We start from the raw sequence: 18,749 nt of genomic DNA on the forward strand, positions 1-18,749 counted from the left end.
ATTATTACCTTTTAAACACACACAATACTATCTTTGCATACAAAGCACGATACCTGTGTGAGAATGCTGTTTATTGACTTTAGTTTAGCTTTCAATATAACATCATTCTCTTCAAACTGATCACCAAACTCAGTGACCTCATCATCAGTACCTCCATCTGTAACTGGATACTGGACTTCTTAACCAAAAGACCCCAGACCCAGGTTCTCTGAAGATTTTGTCAAGAATAACTTTTATAGAACATTCCCTAAAGGTTCTCTGAAGGTTATTTTTGTGTAACCTTCAGAGAATGTTCCCAGAAGGTTGCCTGGGTTTTGTTTTTTGTTTTTTTTTAAATAACCCTCAGAGAATCTTAAGGGAAAGTTCCCTCCAGTCAAGTATGTTTTTCTTTGTTCTGACAATTGAATGTTTGAGCTTCACTGTGCAAATGATGTGCAGTTAACCTGACATGAGTGTGATTGTGACATCACAACTAGTTTGGAGACAATTGTGGTCCAGTATGCAACTTACACTGGTGTGATGTGGAAACTTGAAACCTTCAGTGCACAAACACTGAGAATGAACATTACCGGACAATTTCTTTCCTATTCTCATTTTTTAAACCTTTTAAAAACAAACAAACCACACCAAAGCGTCCAACTACAGTACCGATAAGTTTAATGTCAAAACACAGAAGTCTGTACAATTCAATACAATAAAGTATCCTAAAACACCACACTGATATAAAATAACTAATATAAATCTCAAGATTACAAAATACAGCTAAAAACAAACTTTATTTACAAAAAACAGGCTGCAGTGCTCCAATAGTCTGATTGATATCATCACAGCTCAGCAGCTGTGAAATGTTATAAAATGTTCTGTATAGTAGTGAGAATCAGCCCATTCTTCTTCTGGTCTTATTGTGCTGAAGTCAATCCCAGCATGCACTGGGTGAGAGGTAGAGTCCATCACAGGGTCAACATGGATTTGTTTGAAATAGAAAGTCCAACTTGACATGTTAGCCCTATGTGATATTTTAAACTTCCTGCTTCATAAGTGAAAATCATCTATGTGTGTCTGAGTGTTGGTCCGTCCACCTCGGTCCTCAGAAGTCTGCGTCCAGCCTGAAGGTGTTGTCTGTGGGGCCGGACATCACACCCATCCTCTGGTACTCGCCCACACGCTTCTCAAAGAAGTTGGTCTTTCCCTCCAGAGAGATGTTCTCCATGAAGTCGAAGGGGTTCTCCACCCGGTAGATCTGCAGAGACACAAGAGTTTAGTGTTCTTTGTTAGGTTTGACTGAAGGCTGAAAAACATGGAGGTAAAATACAGATTTATCCTGTTTGTTCAGGCTGCATTTCTGTAATTTTGCTTTCTTGTTTTATTCTGTTCACACAACATCTATTTCCTGTCTGTCTGCTGTTGCTCTTCCTGAGGTTTCTTCCATTTTTCATTCAGGTTTTTATTTATTTATTTTATCTTAAACCAGCTTTAATGATTGAGAAAGTGTGTGATGATGTTCTGCTCAGACAGGCGTCTGTTTCGTGCTGCTGCTCGTCTGTCAGTGAACCACACGTCCTCTGATCAGAGCGTCTGCAGCAGCACTCAGCCCCCATCACTGGCTGAGGTCCGTACCCCTGCGCTGCTCATCATCGCAGACCTCATCACACACCTGATCCTCACGCTGACACAAAGATCTTATGCTGCAAAGATTAATCGATTAGTTGCCAACTAATTGCTTTGAGTCATTCTTTAAAGAGGGGTCCAAATTCTCTGGTTCCAGCTTCTTAAATGTGAATATTTTCTGGTTTCTTTAGTCCTCTATGACAGTAAACTGAATATCTTTGGGTTGTGGAAAAAACAAGACACTTGAAGATGTCATCTTGGGCTTTGGGAAACAATGATCGACATTTTACGAACCAAACAACTAATTGATAATGAAAATTTTTATCTTTTATCTTTAGTTGCAGCCCTACTGGACTTTAATGCAAAGATGTCTCATCTCAAATTCAGCTGCAGAAGTGCTCAAGTGTCGAGGTTTCTTGGTGCTGTTGCTCATGCAGATTATTATTTGATAAATAGTTGCTTTGTGAAATTAAGCTTTTATCACATCTGATAAGACGTCATGAATGAGTGTAGATAATACAGTAAAACTTGCTGGGCTCTCTGACGTTCAGCAGTGACTTTGAATTTTGGAAATGCAACGTTTAATATGAAAGAAAATATAAATTACAGCAATAATTATTAACAACTAAATCGACTAATCGTTGCAGCTCTACAGTCCAGTTAAAGTCTTTGTTTGGGACTTTGTTAGACGTCGTTACCTTTGAGAAGCCGAGCTCCAGCATCAGTCTGTCGGCTACAAACTCGATGTACTGCTTCATCAGCTCACAGTTCATCCCGATCAGCTTCACCGGCAGAGCCTCTGTCAGGAACTCCTGAACACAAAGAGTTAAAGGATGTGAGCGAAAGAGTCGACCAGACAGACATGCTGACATCATCACGTTCATGTGCTCGTGTCACCGCTGACCCACCTGTTCGATCTCCACAGCGTTCCTGATGATGCTGGTGACGGTCTCTGCGGACGGTTTGTTCAGCAGATGTTTGAACATCAGACAGGCGAAGTCGCAGTGCAGACCCTGAAAGCAGCAACACACACAGTCAGACCACCGCACGCTTTAACAGCATCGAGACGACGTTTCATGTTTGTCAGCTTCCTGTGGAAGACTCACCTCGTCTCTGCTGATGAGCTCGTTGGAGAAGGTCAGGCCGGGCATCAGGCCTCTCTTCTTCAGCCAGAAGATGGCAGCGAAGGAACCAGAGAAGAAGATTCCCTCCACAGCAGCGAAGGCCACCACACGCTCTCCTGGAGTGGAGGAACAACAGTGATGATCAATACCCGATATGTGATCAATATCAGACCTGATCATCCAGGAACATGAACTACATGTTGAGTCTCGGTGAGCCTGTTTACCGTAGTTGGCGCTCTTGTTGCCGATCCAGTTGATGGCCCAGTCGGCCTTCTTCTTCACACACGGCAGAGTCTCCACAGCATTGAAGAGGTATTCTCTGAGGGTCAGTAAACACACCGTCACACAACAATTCAGCAAACACACCATCACACAACAGGTCAGTGAACACACCATCAGACTACAGCAGCTCACCTCTCTTTGGCGTCCTTGATGTATGTGTCGATGAGGAGGCTGTACATCTCTGAGTGGATGTTCTCCATGGCGATCTGGAAACCATAGAAACATCTGGCCTCTGTCACCTGCACTTCCTGGGTGAAGCGCTCCACCTGGTGGTCACAGAGGACGAGAACAAGATGAGAAAACAGGCAAACAGTAAAAATGGATCAATAATCAGTCCTGGTGACATGTTTATGGACAGTAGTGAGTCGGAGGTGCTCACCAGGTTCTCGTTGACGATGCCATCGCTGGCGGCAAAGAAAGCCAACACATGAGAGATGAAGTACCTCTCCTCATCCTTCAGAGACTCCCAGTGCTGCAGGTCCTTTGACAGATCCACCTGAACAAACACACGCCATCAATATCCCATCATGCAACAGCTGCTGGCTATAAAAAACTGTTTTATACCAACTACCAGCTGTGATGCCTGAGTGGCTGGCGTTCATGTTTACCTCCTCTGCGGTCCAGAAGGAGGCCTCAGCCTTCTTGTACATCTGCCAGATGTCATGGTACTGGATGGGGAAGATGACAAAGCGACGAGGGTTTTCCTTCAGCAGCGGCTCTTCCTCACTGCTGCTGCTCTTCGTCACAGCTTTGGGCTGGGAAAAAAAAAGACACAAGAACGTAAACTACAAACTGTCTGAGGAGGTTAAATACACAAGAAACATACATTACTACACATTTTAGAGCTGCAATTAACACTTATTTTTATAATCATTTAATTGTTTGGCCCATAACATGTCTGAAAATGAGGAAAAATGTTGATCACTCTCTCCATCGAATGACCATTCTTAAAACAAACAAACAAACAAACAAACAAAAAAACTAAACAAAACAGCGGGCTCTAGCAAATCAAGATGTAAAGTAGAGTCATTAAGGTTCTGCAAAACTTGTTGCAGCTCTATTCAGCCAGATTAAAATATCAAAAACATTGAACAGTAAACATCAAGACAGTTAAGTTATGTCTAAGGAAGAATCTTGTAGATCCAGATGTTAAAGTAATAATGATACAATCAGATAAATATTTCCACTGCATGTTTATTTTCTCTAATAGAAATATTGTAAAACTCTAAATCTTTGCAGTGTACAAAAGCTTGCACAATACTGACATTTGGTTGCAAGCAAAGTAAAAAGCTTTCACACATTTGTGAAACTGTTTAACATGTAAATATCAGCTGCAGTAGTTGGTGCATGGTGTGGTTGAACAGTAATAGTGGTACCGGTAGTGACAGCTGATTGTTGTCCATGTTGGCGCCAGAACCGGCATTTTAGGCGCCACATGGACACAGAAAAACACCACAAACTATCCATCATTTAGTTTAACACAAACACAGACAGCGTGTTTAACAAGGCAGCTTCAAATATTGAAGCTTTCAGCAGATTCTGACTCACTTACCGTAGCATCGTCGAAGATTTTACGCGCGGTTTTGGACGCCAAGATACGGGTGTTGTTCAGACTGGGAGGCTGAAAGGTCAAAGAGAAGATATTAGTGATCAATAACTAGTTTCAGTCCTTCATTAATACGTTTTAGTTGATCACAGCAGCCAAAGGAAACCCTGATTAAATCTGGATCAACGAGCTGCGGGACTGAGTTGATCGAGAAACGACTTCCGTGAGTTTTTAACTTACAAACAACCTGAATATTCGCTTAAATCCGCCGTTTAACGTTTTAACATCAAACATGAGTGTTTCGGTCAGTTTGGTCTCACCGTGTTTTCGTGTTTTCTTTGTCCAGCGACATGTTGTTGATCTCGCTGCTGAGTTTGTTCTCATTCTTGACGGAAAGTGGAGAGCGAGCAGAAAGCATTTTGATTTCCTCAAGTTTAGACGGACAGAATAAATAAAAATATAAGTTAAGAAGTTAAAAGTAGAGGTAAAAAAAAGAAACTAGAGGATCTAAACTAACTGACAGCAGACAGAGACAGAACAGAGACTGAAGCGCTTTTTCTTGTCCGCTCGCCTTTTTATTGAAATCTTGGCGCCAGAATACAGTGGACCAATAGAAACGCAGCTCGTGCTGGCTCTTTAAACTGAAGCAGCAACGGAACCAATGAGGTTCCGAGCCGCATTCACGTGACGCCCAAACTGCTGCGGGAAATTCAAACGGCTTTGTCTGTGCGGGGTTACAAAACTGCCCGAAACCGATGTTACAAAACTATTAAAATGAGCTTTATGCAACCTTTCAAATTTAGACAAAGAAAACATAAATTATTCACTTTAAAACGATTAAACTATGGTTAGGAAACAGTGTCATGACGTTAAAAATAATGTTAATTTCGCCAAACGTAGAACTGACATCCGTGATATGACACTTAATGTTAAAACTTGTTTAATTTGCGTTTAAGTCGCTGTAGATGAGTGACACTTTTATATAAACATAAGTGGTCGGAATAGTTAATAATTACTAACTATATCGATTACATTAATTCGGTTTTACACACTTTTTAACCCTATATTCCTTTAAACTAGACTGGATGTGTGTATGAACTGTAAACGTCTTTTTAAATCAATATTTTACTGTATATCGATATTTTAACATGTCTGACACGAATCTGTTTTCATTTACGTTTTAATAAAGTCGCATAAGATGTGTCTAACGGTGTTTATAGTGTTTATTTCCCGTTTCTAGTGTATAGTTTGTTTCCCGCTGCCGCGCTTTTTTTGTTGTTGTTTACAGTCATCTAAAGGCGTTGTCATAGTCACAAGTTAGCGCCAAAATCATTTTACACATCGTTTATTCAAACTCTGCATTTCGAAATATTATGTTCATTTTTAAATAAGAGAACCAGAGCTGAAATTAACAGTTTTAGCGTAAAAAGTGCCCAAAGTATCAGACAACAAACGGAGCACATCCTGGTGATTTTCCATTCCGTCAGTTGTCACTTTGACAGGTTAAACACCGATTTAAAGACTAAATTCTTGTGTGTTTGTGTCTCTGATGAACTGATATGTGTTGTACCTTTCATTAGTTCAGGTTTCAGTCTCAGAAGCACAAATTTAAGCTTCATTTTCACCTCTAATGTCGGAGGTTAATAGAAGGATTTCTCTCCCCTGCCGGCGAAGCTCGCATAGCAACTGTTTCCAGGTTGTTGCCGAAGCGAGAGCTCTGATTGGCTGCCCGGGGAGTCAACGACAGAGGCTGTAAACATACGTCAGCAGTCAGACGCCACCTAACGGCCGGATGAGCTTCTTTCACTCAAATAAGCACAAACAGTGGTGGAAAGTAACTAAGTTCATTTACTCTGTAAGTACTGTACTTAAGTACAATTTCTAGTACTTTACTTGAATATTTCCATGTGATGCTACTTTATTCTTCCACTCCACTACATTTCAGAGGGAAATATTGTACTTTCTGCTCCACTACATTTATTTGACAGCTTTAGTTACTTTTCAGATGAAGATTTGACACAATGGATAATATAACAAGCTTTTAAAATACAACACATTGCTTAAGATGAAACCAGTGGTTTCCAACCTTTTTGGCTTTTGATGTCATAAAAAAAGCAGTGTGTAGTCGGGGTCACATTTCACATGTCTATGAGTTGTTAACAGCTCCACTAAATAGTGATTTTTCCCTCTAAACTTCTCACATGATTTCATTTCAATAAATGTTCAAATGATCCAATAGTTCAGCAGAAATCACTGGACTAAACTAGCTAACTGTATATAAAGTAGTTTAAACTAGCTCCACCTCCAGCAGCTACAACGGTAACATGCTGCTCTAACACTGATGCTTCAGTATTAATAATCTAATGATGTCATATATAATAATATATCAGTCAGAGGGACCAAACCACTACTTTTACTGCACTACTTTAACTACATCAAGCTCATAATACTTATGTACTTTAATGTAGTAACATTTTTCATTCAGGACTTATTTGTAATGGACAATTTTTGCAGTGCTGTGTTGGTACTTTTACTGAAGTAAAGGATCTGAACACGTCTTCTACCATGCAGCATATTTCCATTGTTATTGTATGTTATTACAATTTTGCAATCAATTTTTTTTTCTTTTTTCTGAAGATCCAATTTTCACTTTCAATTATTTTGGTCTGGAAATGAAACCACATCTGTCTGCAGAAATATTCCTGAGAGCCACAGACAAAAAGTACTAAGACGGACTAACACATTGTTGGTTTTGTTGACTGTAAGAAAAATATAAAATAATGCTTTGAGAATTGGGAACCGGCGCTTTAAACCACAAACAAAGAGACTTTTGCATTAAAAAAAAGCATGTTTTATTGAAATCCACAGTTGTTAATGCAACAGCTGGAGGTGGATGACAAATACTTGGCACATAATCACAATCAGTGCATGTGTGTTTTACATTTTTAATCTTTTTTTTTTCTTTTCTTTTCTTTATTATTAGACTGAATGCAAAGTGGCACACAGACTGGACGTTAACAGTCATCCAATCAGCAGATCCATGTCTCCAGAGTTGATTGAATGACAACATCTGTTACTAAGATACATCATCACCAGAGTGGAGATAACATGACGAACGATTCACAAAGTCCTGCAGCCGCCGGCCGTCCCGTCAGCATCTGGACACCAAAGTTTAATCTCTGCTTGAACTTTAAAGCTGCACCGTATTTCTACGCCTGCAATTCCCAGAAGGCAGCGCTCAGTTGAGCATTCGTGACCTGTTAAGAAAAAAGGTCATGTCCAGACTTTTGTGCCTGAAGCGCATCAAAGAAGTAAAAACCAGGTCATGTGAGCTTCATACGTCACTGCTGGGTGGACTTGATCTGAGTTCAAATCTGCCTTAAAACAATACTCACATGCCTGCATGTACAATGAAACAGTCGTTCCTCTTGTTGATACTGGCTGTAAAGAAATTATTTCCCAACGTGATTCCAGTGTAAGAGATGGAGAAGGAATTATTTTAAAATACATTAGTCAAGTTTCCATCCAAATGTAGCACACATTTTAAACAAATTCCCAAAAAATCAGCAAAAGAAAATGCAAATTAAGGTTTGTTTCCATCCACTGCTGTTGTGTGAATACGTGATAAACAGCTGGTGGCGCTAATTCTCCAGTCAGTGACGTTAAACCGTTGCAGAAGAAGAGGACACAATGAGATGATGTCATTAAAAGAGGAGCAGTCAAAAGCTCAAATGATGGAAAAGATGATGGAAATATGACATTTCTGTTTGTTTCATGTGTTCATTTGAGGAAGGTTACAGTCTCCTCATCATCTCTCCACACAGATCTGATGTTTTCAGCTCTTCAGTGACGTAAAAGTCACATTACGTTTACGTTTGCTTTTTATCCACACAACTACTTTTACACCTCAGACAACAGGAAACACATTTTTTACACATATTTCAATTTTTTAAAAATTTTCTGCATTTCTACTCAGGATTTCTTTTATGTGCAAATTAAAAATGCAAATAAAAACTGGTGGATGGAAACACAATACGTTACTTCATATAAGCTTCATATCAGTTTTGGCTGAACACAGAACGAGGACTCTGGATTTTGTCCCTCATTGTTGGATGGACAAGAGGAACAATTACAGCAACCTTTAACTCTGTCAGTGGGCTATATATCTGGGTGAAAGATAGAATTTAAAAAATATGAACCTTTCCTTTAATTAAATAAAAAATAAGGCATTTTAAAGCACAAAATCTTCACCTTTTCAGCTCTGACTTTCCCCCTTTTTCAGTGACTATAAACACTTTTTCCACACACATATAGAGCTGCAACTAACAATAATTTTAATTACTGATTAATCACAGCATCAAAGACAGAGGAACGCTATTGTTCAAAATATTATTGTTTACTTTAAAATTAAGATTTCCCCCTAATTCTGTGGATGACACTGTCCTTTCTTTTGGCATTATTGTGTTTTCATTTGCATCATTTCATAAAAATTCCCCCCAAATTCAGTCAGACTTACTCGGTGCCTACATAAACCTTTAGGTCCCCTCTAGAATTAGTGAGTTTGAATGATGTTGGAGCCTCAGGAGGGTCCGTCAGTGTTAAAGAGGTGAAGTCTAGCTGGCAGTGTCGGTGCTTTCATGTACACAAACTGATGAACTCGGCTCTGCAGATGTTTTTGGGGAAACTCGGTCCTGTTTCATGTTTGTCTGTTGAATCAAACGAAAAGAGTCAAGTTGAGTCAAAAATGTTGATTCTCCAGATTCCACATTAACACTGAAAACTTCCACAAATAAGTCGATTTGATCAGCTGCTTGATTGGATGTTGAAAAAAAAAAAAAGGTCCATCGTTTTGATTTTGGTCCTGGTGCGACTGCAGTGGGAGGTGGACACATCCATTTTGGTACCGGAGTAGCTTATTCTGGGTAAAATGTTAATAATTTTACTTCATTAAGAGCACAGAAGAGCACAATAAAAGGAGGAAAGAGGATCCCGGAGAGGTTAAAACACATGGTTAAAAAATAAAAAAAACATAAAAAGGAAGTGAACCAGAACAAAATCTAACTTTGGTCAAGCTGCAGTTTGACAGCAGATTAAAGGACAGCTTCATAATTTCTCAAGGGTGTCTTAAAACAGCAGTCAGGTGTCCATATGAACAGTAAAAGAGGTTTTCCTCGCTGTAATCATTCCTCCTGTTCATACTGGATATTAAAAGATCCTTCAAATGTGCTTTCAATGTAAGTGATGGAGGCCAAAATCCACATTGTGTTCACACAATCATTTAAAAGTTGATGTGAAGCTTATATGAGGCTTCAGCAGTCTGAGTTAGTCATATCAAGTGGATATCTGACACATTTACAGTCTTTTTAGCATCAAATTCCCTCTTTGTGTTTCCCTGTTGAACTGTGGTGGAAGTATGGTAACATAAGGGACTTTGGCACTGGACTTTGACTCATTTGGACAGATAAAGATACACTCTTAAATAAATTTTTTCACTAAAACTTTCCTTTTTCTGTTACTGTCCCTTGACTACAGCTCGACAGGTAAATACTGTCCAAACACAAAGAGGGAATTCAGTAATAATTAGACTGTAACGTTGAAAGATATCTACTTGATTTGACTCATTGGATGCTGAAGCTTCATATTAGCTTCAGATAAACTTTTAAATACATTTTTGCACAGAAGGAGGACTGTGGATTTTGTCCTCCATCTTTTACATTGTAAGTTCATTATGAAGGGATCTTCTAATGGTAAGTATGAACAGGAGGAATGATTACAGCAAGAAAAACATGCTTCAATGTTTATTTGGGCACCTGACTGTTGTTTCAAGACAGACTTGAAAACCTGTGAACCCGTCCTTCAAGATGTTTTATGAGTAAAGTTTTGTTCCAAGGCTGGATTTTTTTAGTTATTTATGTTACTACAAATGTTTCTCGTTCCGGTTTCATTTCGGCTCTCTGTGGCGATCAAATCAAAACAAACATGATGTGGTCAGACGGAGCTGAGTTTGACCAGTCCTCTCACAGAGTCCTCATGCAGAGCGTCCTGGCTGGCGGGATCGTACAGGGCGGCGGGGGTGGGGACAGGTGGGAGTGGTTGGGGGTGGAGGTGGGCGTGCGGATGTGGGGGCAGGTGGGCGGGGCAGGGCAGGGCGCCCTGCGGCGTGGTGCAGGGCGTCTCCTCGGGGCTGACGAAATGGTGGTGGTGGTGATGGTGGTGGTGGTGGAGGTGGTGGTGGCAGTGGGAGTCCGCAGCGGCGTCTCTAAGGGTCAGGACGTCTCCGCCGCAGGACGGCACTGATGGCTGGGTGGGGGCCAGGTAGGCGCAGGGGCCCCCCAGGGTGGTGGTCTTCCCCGGCAGAGGGGCCAGAACCACGGGGTCGCTGTGGAGCAGAGGGGTGGCTGCTGCCTGGAGGACAAACTTGGTGCTCTGGATGCACTGATCCTGATCACACTGAGGACAGATTTAAAGAAAAGATTAAAAGCTAAATATTCATTTAAATTCACAGGAGAACAGACAGTAAGAATGTTTCCTTTACAGCATTCAACAAGTTTTTATGCAATTTCTGCAAAGCAAAATGTGAATTAGTTTGAGCTGCAACTAACGATTATTTTCCGTGGAACCATAAAACTTAACCAATCTGTTAAAAATGACTCAAAATGATTAATCAATTCTCAAAATAGTTTAGTGATTTTCTTTCCAGATTGTCCAGAACTACTGTCTTATTATTTAGGTAATATTTAATCAGCTCTCCGGAGATGCCGTGACACTAAAAGCACTTTAAAAATTTGTCAGAAGACTAAATTCTTGTCTAGAAAAGCACAAATCACAACCCTGCAACAGTAAAGAACCTCAGGCTGGGTTTTTATTTCAACTCTGGTATCCCTTCTGGTGCAGCAGTTCTCTATAAATCATTAAAAAAAATAAGCTTCAGGCGGCTCAAAATAAGCTTATTAGAGTCAAATCCAAACTACAAAGCCTGAACTGACCACAGTGCTGGAGAGGAATAACCTGTAATCTGCAAAATTATAAAAGATTTTGCTACAAGATGCTGTCTAACTGTTATTATCATTATTATTATTATTATTAATGTTATGACTGCAGCTTCTCTTCAGCGGAGCAGATTTGTTCCTCCACGTCCTGATGATTTATATCATATATCACATGTCCGTATTGATCAGCTGTCACCGTCCTCCTACATACAGCAAGGAGTGATGTCATCCTCCACCTACCATGTGACTGTGGAGCTGAGTGGAGGCGTAACTTCCACCGCCGCTGGTCCCGTTGGACTGGGAGACGGTCTGCGGCGTGTCAGACTGGATCAGGCCTCTCCTGTCGATCAAACTGGGACACAAGAAGAGAGAGAGAGAGAGAGAGAGAGACGTTGAGATGAGTCAGTGAGCTGCAAAACTGAATCTCAGTAATCAATTCTGCTTCATGTTGGATCTTACATCTTGTCTTAACCCTTTTATATACACGCATGTATGTTTTATAAGACAGCTTTTGGTGTTTTTATTTGACAGTGACAGTAGAGACACAGAGAGGTGGGTGGGTGACGTTGACGTCGCACTTCATGGTCACCTTAGTCCCACCAGGGTGCTCCACTTCCTGAAATCTTGTCGTCATAGTGATGTTGCCAGGCAACAAGCATTATGGCCAGAGATGCTGCACAATGCTGGCCGGAGGGGTACAGTGTTGTAGGAAATCACATATCATGTTGCTGATTTTAATAATTTTGTTTAGTTCTGACTAAGAAGTTCTTGCGCTTCTTTTTTGTTTTCAAGATTATATTTTTTGGAGCATTTTTGTCTTTATTTGACAGCTGAAAGTAAAGAGAGAGACAGGAAACAGAGAGGAGGGGGATGACAACCAACAAAGGTCCCTAAACATATTTATGTCAGTAAGTGAACACATCACCATTCAAATCGATTACAGTACGTACAGCAAGTGAACGCATCACCATTGAACAACAGCAACTGAACGCATCACCTTTCAAATGTACTTCAGTAAGAAAAACAGTAAGTGAACGCATCACCATTGAACAACAGTAAGTGAACGCATCACCATTCAAATCCACTTCAGTATAGAGCTGCAACGATTAGTCAGTTAATCGATTAGTTGATCAGCAGAAAATTAAATTGGCAATTATTTTGATAATCGATTAATCGTTTGAGTCATTTTTCAAGCAAAAATCTGCTCGTTATAGCCTCTTCAGTTAGAGGATTTGCTGCTTATCTTTGTATTTTCTGTTACTCTTTAAACCAAACAACCAATCAGTTAATTGAGAAAATAATTGGCAATTTAATCAATAATGAAACTAATTGCTAGCTGCAGCCCTACTTCAGTATGTAAGTCAACACATCACCGTTCACTTCAACAGTACAACAGTTTCTTTGCACCTTGAGAGTTTCAGTTTTTATGTCCACAGTCTTGTACCTTTGACTTTCTATCAATGACCCAGATGTTTTATAACACAGCTGTTCATCTTCTGTTCAGATGATTTTTCTGTCCGTCACCTCACATTTTCTATGAGAACATGAACAAGGTTTTTACAGCAGGAACTCCAAAGCTCTCTGCTTGACCTAAAAAAAAAAAAAAAAAAAGCCTTTTTCATGTTTGTGCAGATGGATCTCACCACCTGTCATCCCCCAACACTCAGGGGGTGTCAGCAGCAGGTGAAGCCGACATGTTAATAAGCTGTCAAACACTCTGACACACACACACACACACACACACACACACACACACACACACACACACACACACACACACACACAAGTTTGCACAGCTATCCTTATTAGGACATTACATTGACTTCCATTCATTGTGGACAACTTAACCCAAACCTTAACCAAGACCTCAGAAATTACATTTTGGATGTCAGGACCGGGCTTTGGTCTCCATGAGGACTACACGCACACACACACACACACACACACACACACACACACAAACACACGTTTGCTTAGGTCACTTTTGGGGACATTACATAGATTTACATTCATTTCCTGGAGTATTACCCTAAGCCTAACCATAACTTTAACCTAACCTAACCTTAACCACTGACCCAAAAATCAGTGTTTTACCAATTGGGGACACGGCTTTTGTCCCTAATTGCATAAGCCGTCCCCAATTAACTGGTCTTTAGTCTGAAATTTTTCCCTGAAAGTAGCCTATGACAGACAGACACACACACATACACACAGACAAGTTTGCACAGCTATACTTGTTAGGACATTACATTGACTTCCATTCATTGTGGACAACTTAACCCAAACCTTAACCAACACCTCAGATATGACATTTTGGACTTTAGGACCGGGCTTTGGTCCCCATGAAGACTACACACACACACACACACACACACACACACACACGTTTGCTTAGGTCACTTTTGGGGACATTACATAGACTTACATTCATTTCCTGGAGACTTACCCTAAGCCTAACCATAACCACCACTTGCCTAACCTACCTTAAAACTCATTTTTGTTCCTTGGCTTTTAACTCGGTGTGTTAAAACCAAGAAATGTCTCTTTTGTCTATTAAACCGGTCTTTGCGTCTTAATTGTGTTTTCATGGCCTTTGTTATCATGATTGTACAGCACTTTGGTCAACTGTTGTTGTTTTTAAATGTGCTTTATAAATTAATTTGATTTGATTTGATTGATAACCCTAATCCTAACTCTAACCTTAACCACTGACCCAAAAATCAGTGTTTTACCAATTGGGGACGTGGCTTTTGTCCCTAATTGCACAAGCCGTCCCCAATTAACTGGTCTTTAGTCTGAAATTTGTCCCTGAAAGTAGCCTATAACAGACACACACACACACACACACACCAGCTGGTACGACCCAACACACAGACTGTGTAATGAGTCTGTGTCCATATGTTCAGTCCTGGAAAACAAACATCTCTTCCACCTTCCTCTCATTATCATCATCATCGTTATCCTCTCATCATCAGCAGTTACATCTTCATCCTCTGCTGACACGTGCACTCTCTCTCTTTCACATCCTCCCACAGGCGGCTCGCTCGCTGTCATCCATCATCACTCAAATCACTCAAGAGTCTTGTTTTATCTGTGTCAGGCTTCATCAATCAGTCAATAGATAATCAATAACACTTTCTTTTTTTCCTGTGGATGGATGCTGGGTTAGAGATAAAAGCTCTCAGTCACACAGGGGGTGGACAAAATAATGTGAACACACAGGACTGGCCACTATTGTTGAAATCAATATCACGATTTTCATTAGATTTTTTTAATTAGATTTTTTTTAAGCTAAAACGTTAGAAAATTGTCATCAGAAGAGAGTGCTGGTGAATTTTATGGATATGGACAAAACCAAGTTATGATGACGTGAGTAAATGTTTGTAGGAGCTGTACTTTTTTCAGTGGTGGAAGAAGTACTCTGATTCTCCAGAAGTAAAAGTCCTGCATGAAAAATCCTACTGCAGTAAAAGTACATAAGTATTATGAGCTTGATGTAGTTAAAGTATTGCAGTAAAAGTAGTGGTTTGGTCCCTCTGACTGATATATTATTATATATGACATCATTAGATTATTAATACTGAAGTATCAGTGTTAGAGCAGCATGTTACTGTTGTAGCTGCTGGAGGTGGAGCTAGTTTACACTACTTTATATACAGTTAGCTAGTTTAGTCCACTGGTTCCCAACCTAGGGGTTGGGCCCCTCCAAAGGGTCACCAGATAAATCTGAGGGGTCGTGAGATGATTAATGGGAGAGGAAAGAAGAAAAAACAAAGTTCTGATACACAAATCTGTTTTCAGTTTTTGGACTTTTTCTCTCATCTTTGATTTTTGGTGAAATATTGGATCATTTGAACATTTATTGAAATGAAAGCATGTGAGAAGTTTAGAGGGAAAAATCACTATTTGGTGGAGCTGTTAACAACTCATAGACATGTGAAATGTGACCCCGACTACACACTGCTTTTTGTAAGACTTCAAAAGACAAAAAGGTTGGAAACCACTGGTTTCATCTTTAACAATGTGTTGTATTTTAAAAGCTTGTTATATTATCCATTGTGTCAAATCTTCATCTGAAAAGTAACTAAAGCTGTCAAATAAATGTAGTGGAGTAGAAAGTACAATATTTCCCTCTGAAATGTAGTGGAGTGGAAGTATAAAGTAGCAAGTTTACAGTAGGGTGGGATAGTGGGGCGGTAGGCTTATCTTGGACTTTTAGGTACTTAAAATAAATATGTCCTGACAGCTCTGATGGAGCTCAGGATTCATTCATGAGGGCTGCTTTGTTACAAACAATTCCACCATATAAACCTGCAATCTTTGTGTAACAATTGACCTCTTTGTGTACAGTCAATGGTGTAGATGTGTAGCAGAACACAGAAAATTAATTACAATCAGATCCTGACCGATCCGGTGTTAACGAAGTTACCGCTGCTGTGCCATGTGCGTAAATGCGCACATTACTCTCTCAATTTAAAGACGCTTATAGTTTCAGCTGCTGCGTGATGCTGCAGGTATTTAATAAAGTCAAAAGAAAGAATCTAATGCAGCCAGCTGTGGGCAACAAACAACATCAGTATTGATGTTTCTGCAACATCCTGGATTACATTCAGTGACACTTCAATGACATTAATGTAAAATTCAGACAATCTAACACGTTTCAGACCTGCCTGAGTCACATTAATAGCTGTAGCTTATTCTGACAGATGTTTTAGTAGATTATGTTATAGATGCAAAATACTAGAGAAGTAAAAGAAGCAAAATACATGAAAGCTGGTTTGTGTTTGTGGAGAGCTCTGTGTGTGCACACCTCTGCTAATTAAAGCCACTCAATTTGAAGCTTTTGTGCTCACTGTAGACAGTAACTTTACTGCCTGTAATACATCCATGGCCTGTATGCGTCTTGTTAAGTCCATATTTCTCCCCCTCCCCCTGTCGTTCCACTTTGTTACATTAAAATACCAGTTTTGTGGACCATAAATATGAGGGGCTCAGCTCAAACCCTTGGAGGTTGAAGCAGTGGCGGCCCACAGGACCAACAGGATGGACCCAAAGCTTTGGCACCGCGCTCACAGCTGTTGTGTTCACTGTTGCTGTTGACATGAACACATGAAAACTGTGATTCACAGAAAACCCCCTGCAACTTTTTACCTTAAGTGTTGCACTATAGCGGCATTTGAGGGGATAGCAGCTGCAACTTCTGATAGCAGCTGCTGTGGTGGAGACAATTTTTCTTAGAATATGGAAAGTAAACTCCAGGAACACACCTCATTTTCTCAGAAAGACAGATGAAAGAAAGGTTGTGCTATTCAACATACTCCAAGGGTCAGCAGTTATGTTCAACCATGGTCCAGTTTTTTTTCAAGATGTCCAGTGCAGTGAAAAAACCTATATGTTAAGTTTAGTTCTTTTAATTAATTTAAGAATAAAATAGATTTCTAACAGAGTTTATGATTGTATCTGATGCCATGTTTAATATCAGTAAGTGAGGGGTAACATCTTATTTTAATCCTACTTTGTCTAAAAATGACTCATACGTGTATATATGTTTTGTGTTGCACTTGGAGACTAGAGACGTACTTTATTGGTTATCCACACGATAAACAGCGTCCTGCTTCATTTATGTTTGATTGAAAGTTCTGTTGTTCTTGTCTTAGAAACAAAAAGATATTGTTTCTGTCAGACTGACACCAATTTGTGTTTGTGAAGGACAAATCTGTTCTGGTCCAAGTTGTGAAATTGAAACAGCGTCAGAATTCACACATTAAAGTGTCATTTCTGGGGTTTTTTTTAGCCTTAATTTCTGCTCAAACAGCACAGTCACACCATGTTGTTAATGCCTCTCCTGATGTGGGGGCAGGATCAGATGTATCACGATTATATTCATTGAGATTTAGTTAGTTTTGATGAAAACTATGAAAGTCGAAACTTCTGCTTTCATCAGTGGGACAAATATTTTTGCTGGAGGGCTGAATATGGCCCAACATTTACATATTTTATTCAAGTGTCAAATATCCGTATTCTGTACTTTTAGCCACATATTGTCTATTAAACATTTAAGATATATTTGAATATTCTAGGGATGGTTCAATCCCCAAAATCCACCCCTTTGTTCAATTTTCCAAACCTCATTTAATAAACTTTGCTCCCATGAATTTTCAGACCAACTGAGTTAAACTGGACGAATCAGCTACTTTGAGAAAGCAATAAAGAATGTTGGCAAAGTGTCTGAGAATCACCACGCAGGTTTACAGACGGGTCATATATCCCCTCAGACTCTCTGTAATGACAATATACGACAGAGAAGTTGTGCAGACGGAAACACAAGAGCTGATGAGAGCAGAGACGAGGAGGCAGACATGATTCTTCTCCAGCGATCCATACTGTGACTTTGATTGTTTTTTGATTAATTTTGCAGCTCGGCTTGTCAGCAGCGACAGAGAGCATTGATGTCTGTGGAGGAGAACGGCAGAGAGAGGCTGTTCTTCCTTTTTGATAAAGCTTACAGTGAGGGCTGGCTCTGGCTTGCCCTGGACCAGCCACTAGTTATGCTTCTATAGGCCTAGACTGCCGGGGGACTTCCCATGATGCACTGAGCTCCTCTCTCCTCCTCTCCATCTCCATCTGTACGCATTCATGTCCCGTTAAGTCATGTCACTAACTCGCTCGATCACAAGAATCCATCTCGTCAGGCTTCAAGTTATACATTTATGGCTGAACCAACAGCGGTTCAGACCAATCAGCGTCCAGTGAGGAACTACTGGCAGCTACAGGCGTGGTTTAGGTGTAACGACAGCCAGAGTAGACAGTGATAGACAGATGGTTCATCCAATCACCTACCAAGTAATTTTCGTGTCAGGTTAGTAGAAACTGGATCTGTGATTGCAAGCCACCCACTGCCCCCGTGATCCTGCTCAACACCCACTGCTACAATTATTATTATTAGTCTTATTATTACTATTATTACTATACATTGGTATGTGGAACTTGCATTGTGCTATGCTCTCTTTCCTCCTGCTCTCTCCCTCTCTCTCTCTCAACCCAACTGGTAGAGGCAGATGGTCGCTCACCCAGAGCCCGGTTCTGCTTGAGGTTTCTTCCCGTTAAAGGGGAGTTTTTCTTTGCCACTGTCGCCAACTGTTTGTTCATGAGTGAATGTTGGTTCTCTGTAAATTAAAGAGTACTGTCTAGACCTGCTCT

The 18,749-nt window shown here is 40.2% G+C and overlaps 2 protein-coding genes and 1 non-coding gene across 4 annotated transcripts in view; all 3 read right to left on the reverse strand.

The window, feature by feature from the left end:
- Nucleotides 1-640: 640 nt before the first annotated feature.
- On the reverse strand, nucleotides 641-6,196 carry LOC137169023 (ribonucleoside-diphosphate reductase subunit M2). 2 transcript variants are annotated; one of them, XM_067571958.1, is made up of 10 exons: nucleotides 6,131-6,196; nucleotides 4,567-4,635; nucleotides 3,623-3,769; nucleotides 3,394-3,510; nucleotides 3,147-3,280; nucleotides 2,957-3,051; nucleotides 2,715-2,848; nucleotides 2,517-2,621; nucleotides 2,307-2,420; nucleotides 641-1,240 (listed from the first exon to the last, which is right to left on the reverse strand). In XM_067571958.1, exons 3-10 carry the CDS (start codon nucleotides 3,662-3,664, stop codon nucleotides 1,088-1,090), a joined length of 894 nt encoding a protein of 297 aa, XP_067428059.1. In that variant the 5' UTR covers nucleotides 3,665-3,769; nucleotides 4,567-4,635; nucleotides 6,131-6,196; the 3' UTR covers nucleotides 641-1,087. The 2 variants fall into 2 exon arrangements, with proteins under 2 accessions (XP_067428059.1, XP_067428058.1); XM_067571957.1 differs by lacking the exon at nucleotides 6,131-6,196 and adding an exon at nucleotides 4,881-5,127 and having other exon boundaries at nucleotides 4,567-4,627.
- On the reverse strand, nucleotides 1,503-1,641 carry LOC137169968 (small nucleolar RNA SNORD94). The gene has a single exon (XR_010924574.1). It is a non-coding gene; the product is annotated as a small nucleolar RNA SNORD94 (small nucleolar RNA).
- Nucleotides 6,197-7,227: 1,031 nt separating the features above from the next.
- Nucleotides 7,228-18,749, reverse strand: part of LOC137169022 (palmitoyltransferase ZDHHC14-like) — a 28,393-nt gene continuing 16,871 nt past the window's right edge. Inside the window, exons 8-9 of the mRNA XM_067571956.1 lie at nucleotides 11,790-11,901; nucleotides 7,228-11,010 (exon numbers count right to left, since the gene is read on the reverse strand). Of these exons, the coding sequence (XP_067428057.1) occupies nucleotides 10,549-11,010; nucleotides 11,790-11,901 (574 nt within the window). The 3' untranslated portion in view covers nucleotides 7,228-10,548. The remainder of the gene's footprint in view (nucleotides 11,011-11,789; nucleotides 11,902-18,749) is intronic.

This window comes from Thunnus thynnus, chromosome 18 (assembly GCF_963924715.1).
Source record: "Thunnus thynnus chromosome 18, fThuThy2.1, whole genome shotgun sequence".
In the NCBI taxonomy this organism is placed as follows: domain Eukaryota; kingdom Metazoa; phylum Chordata; class Actinopteri; order Scombriformes; family Scombridae; genus Thunnus; species Thunnus thynnus.

Coding starts and splice junctions, on each gene's coding strand:
- LOC137169023 (XM_067571957.1), bottom strand. CDS start 4,978: ATGCTTTCTGCTCGCTCTCCACTTTCCGTCAAGAATGAGAACAAACTC. Junction 3,281..3,393: donor GCATCGTCAACGAGAACCTG/GTGAGCACCTCC, acceptor TGTGACCACCAG/GTGGAGCGCTTCACCCAGGA. Junction 2,849..2,956: donor CAACAAGAGCGCCAACTACG/GTAAACAGGCTC, acceptor CCTCCACTCCAG/GAGAGCGTGTGGTGGCCTTC.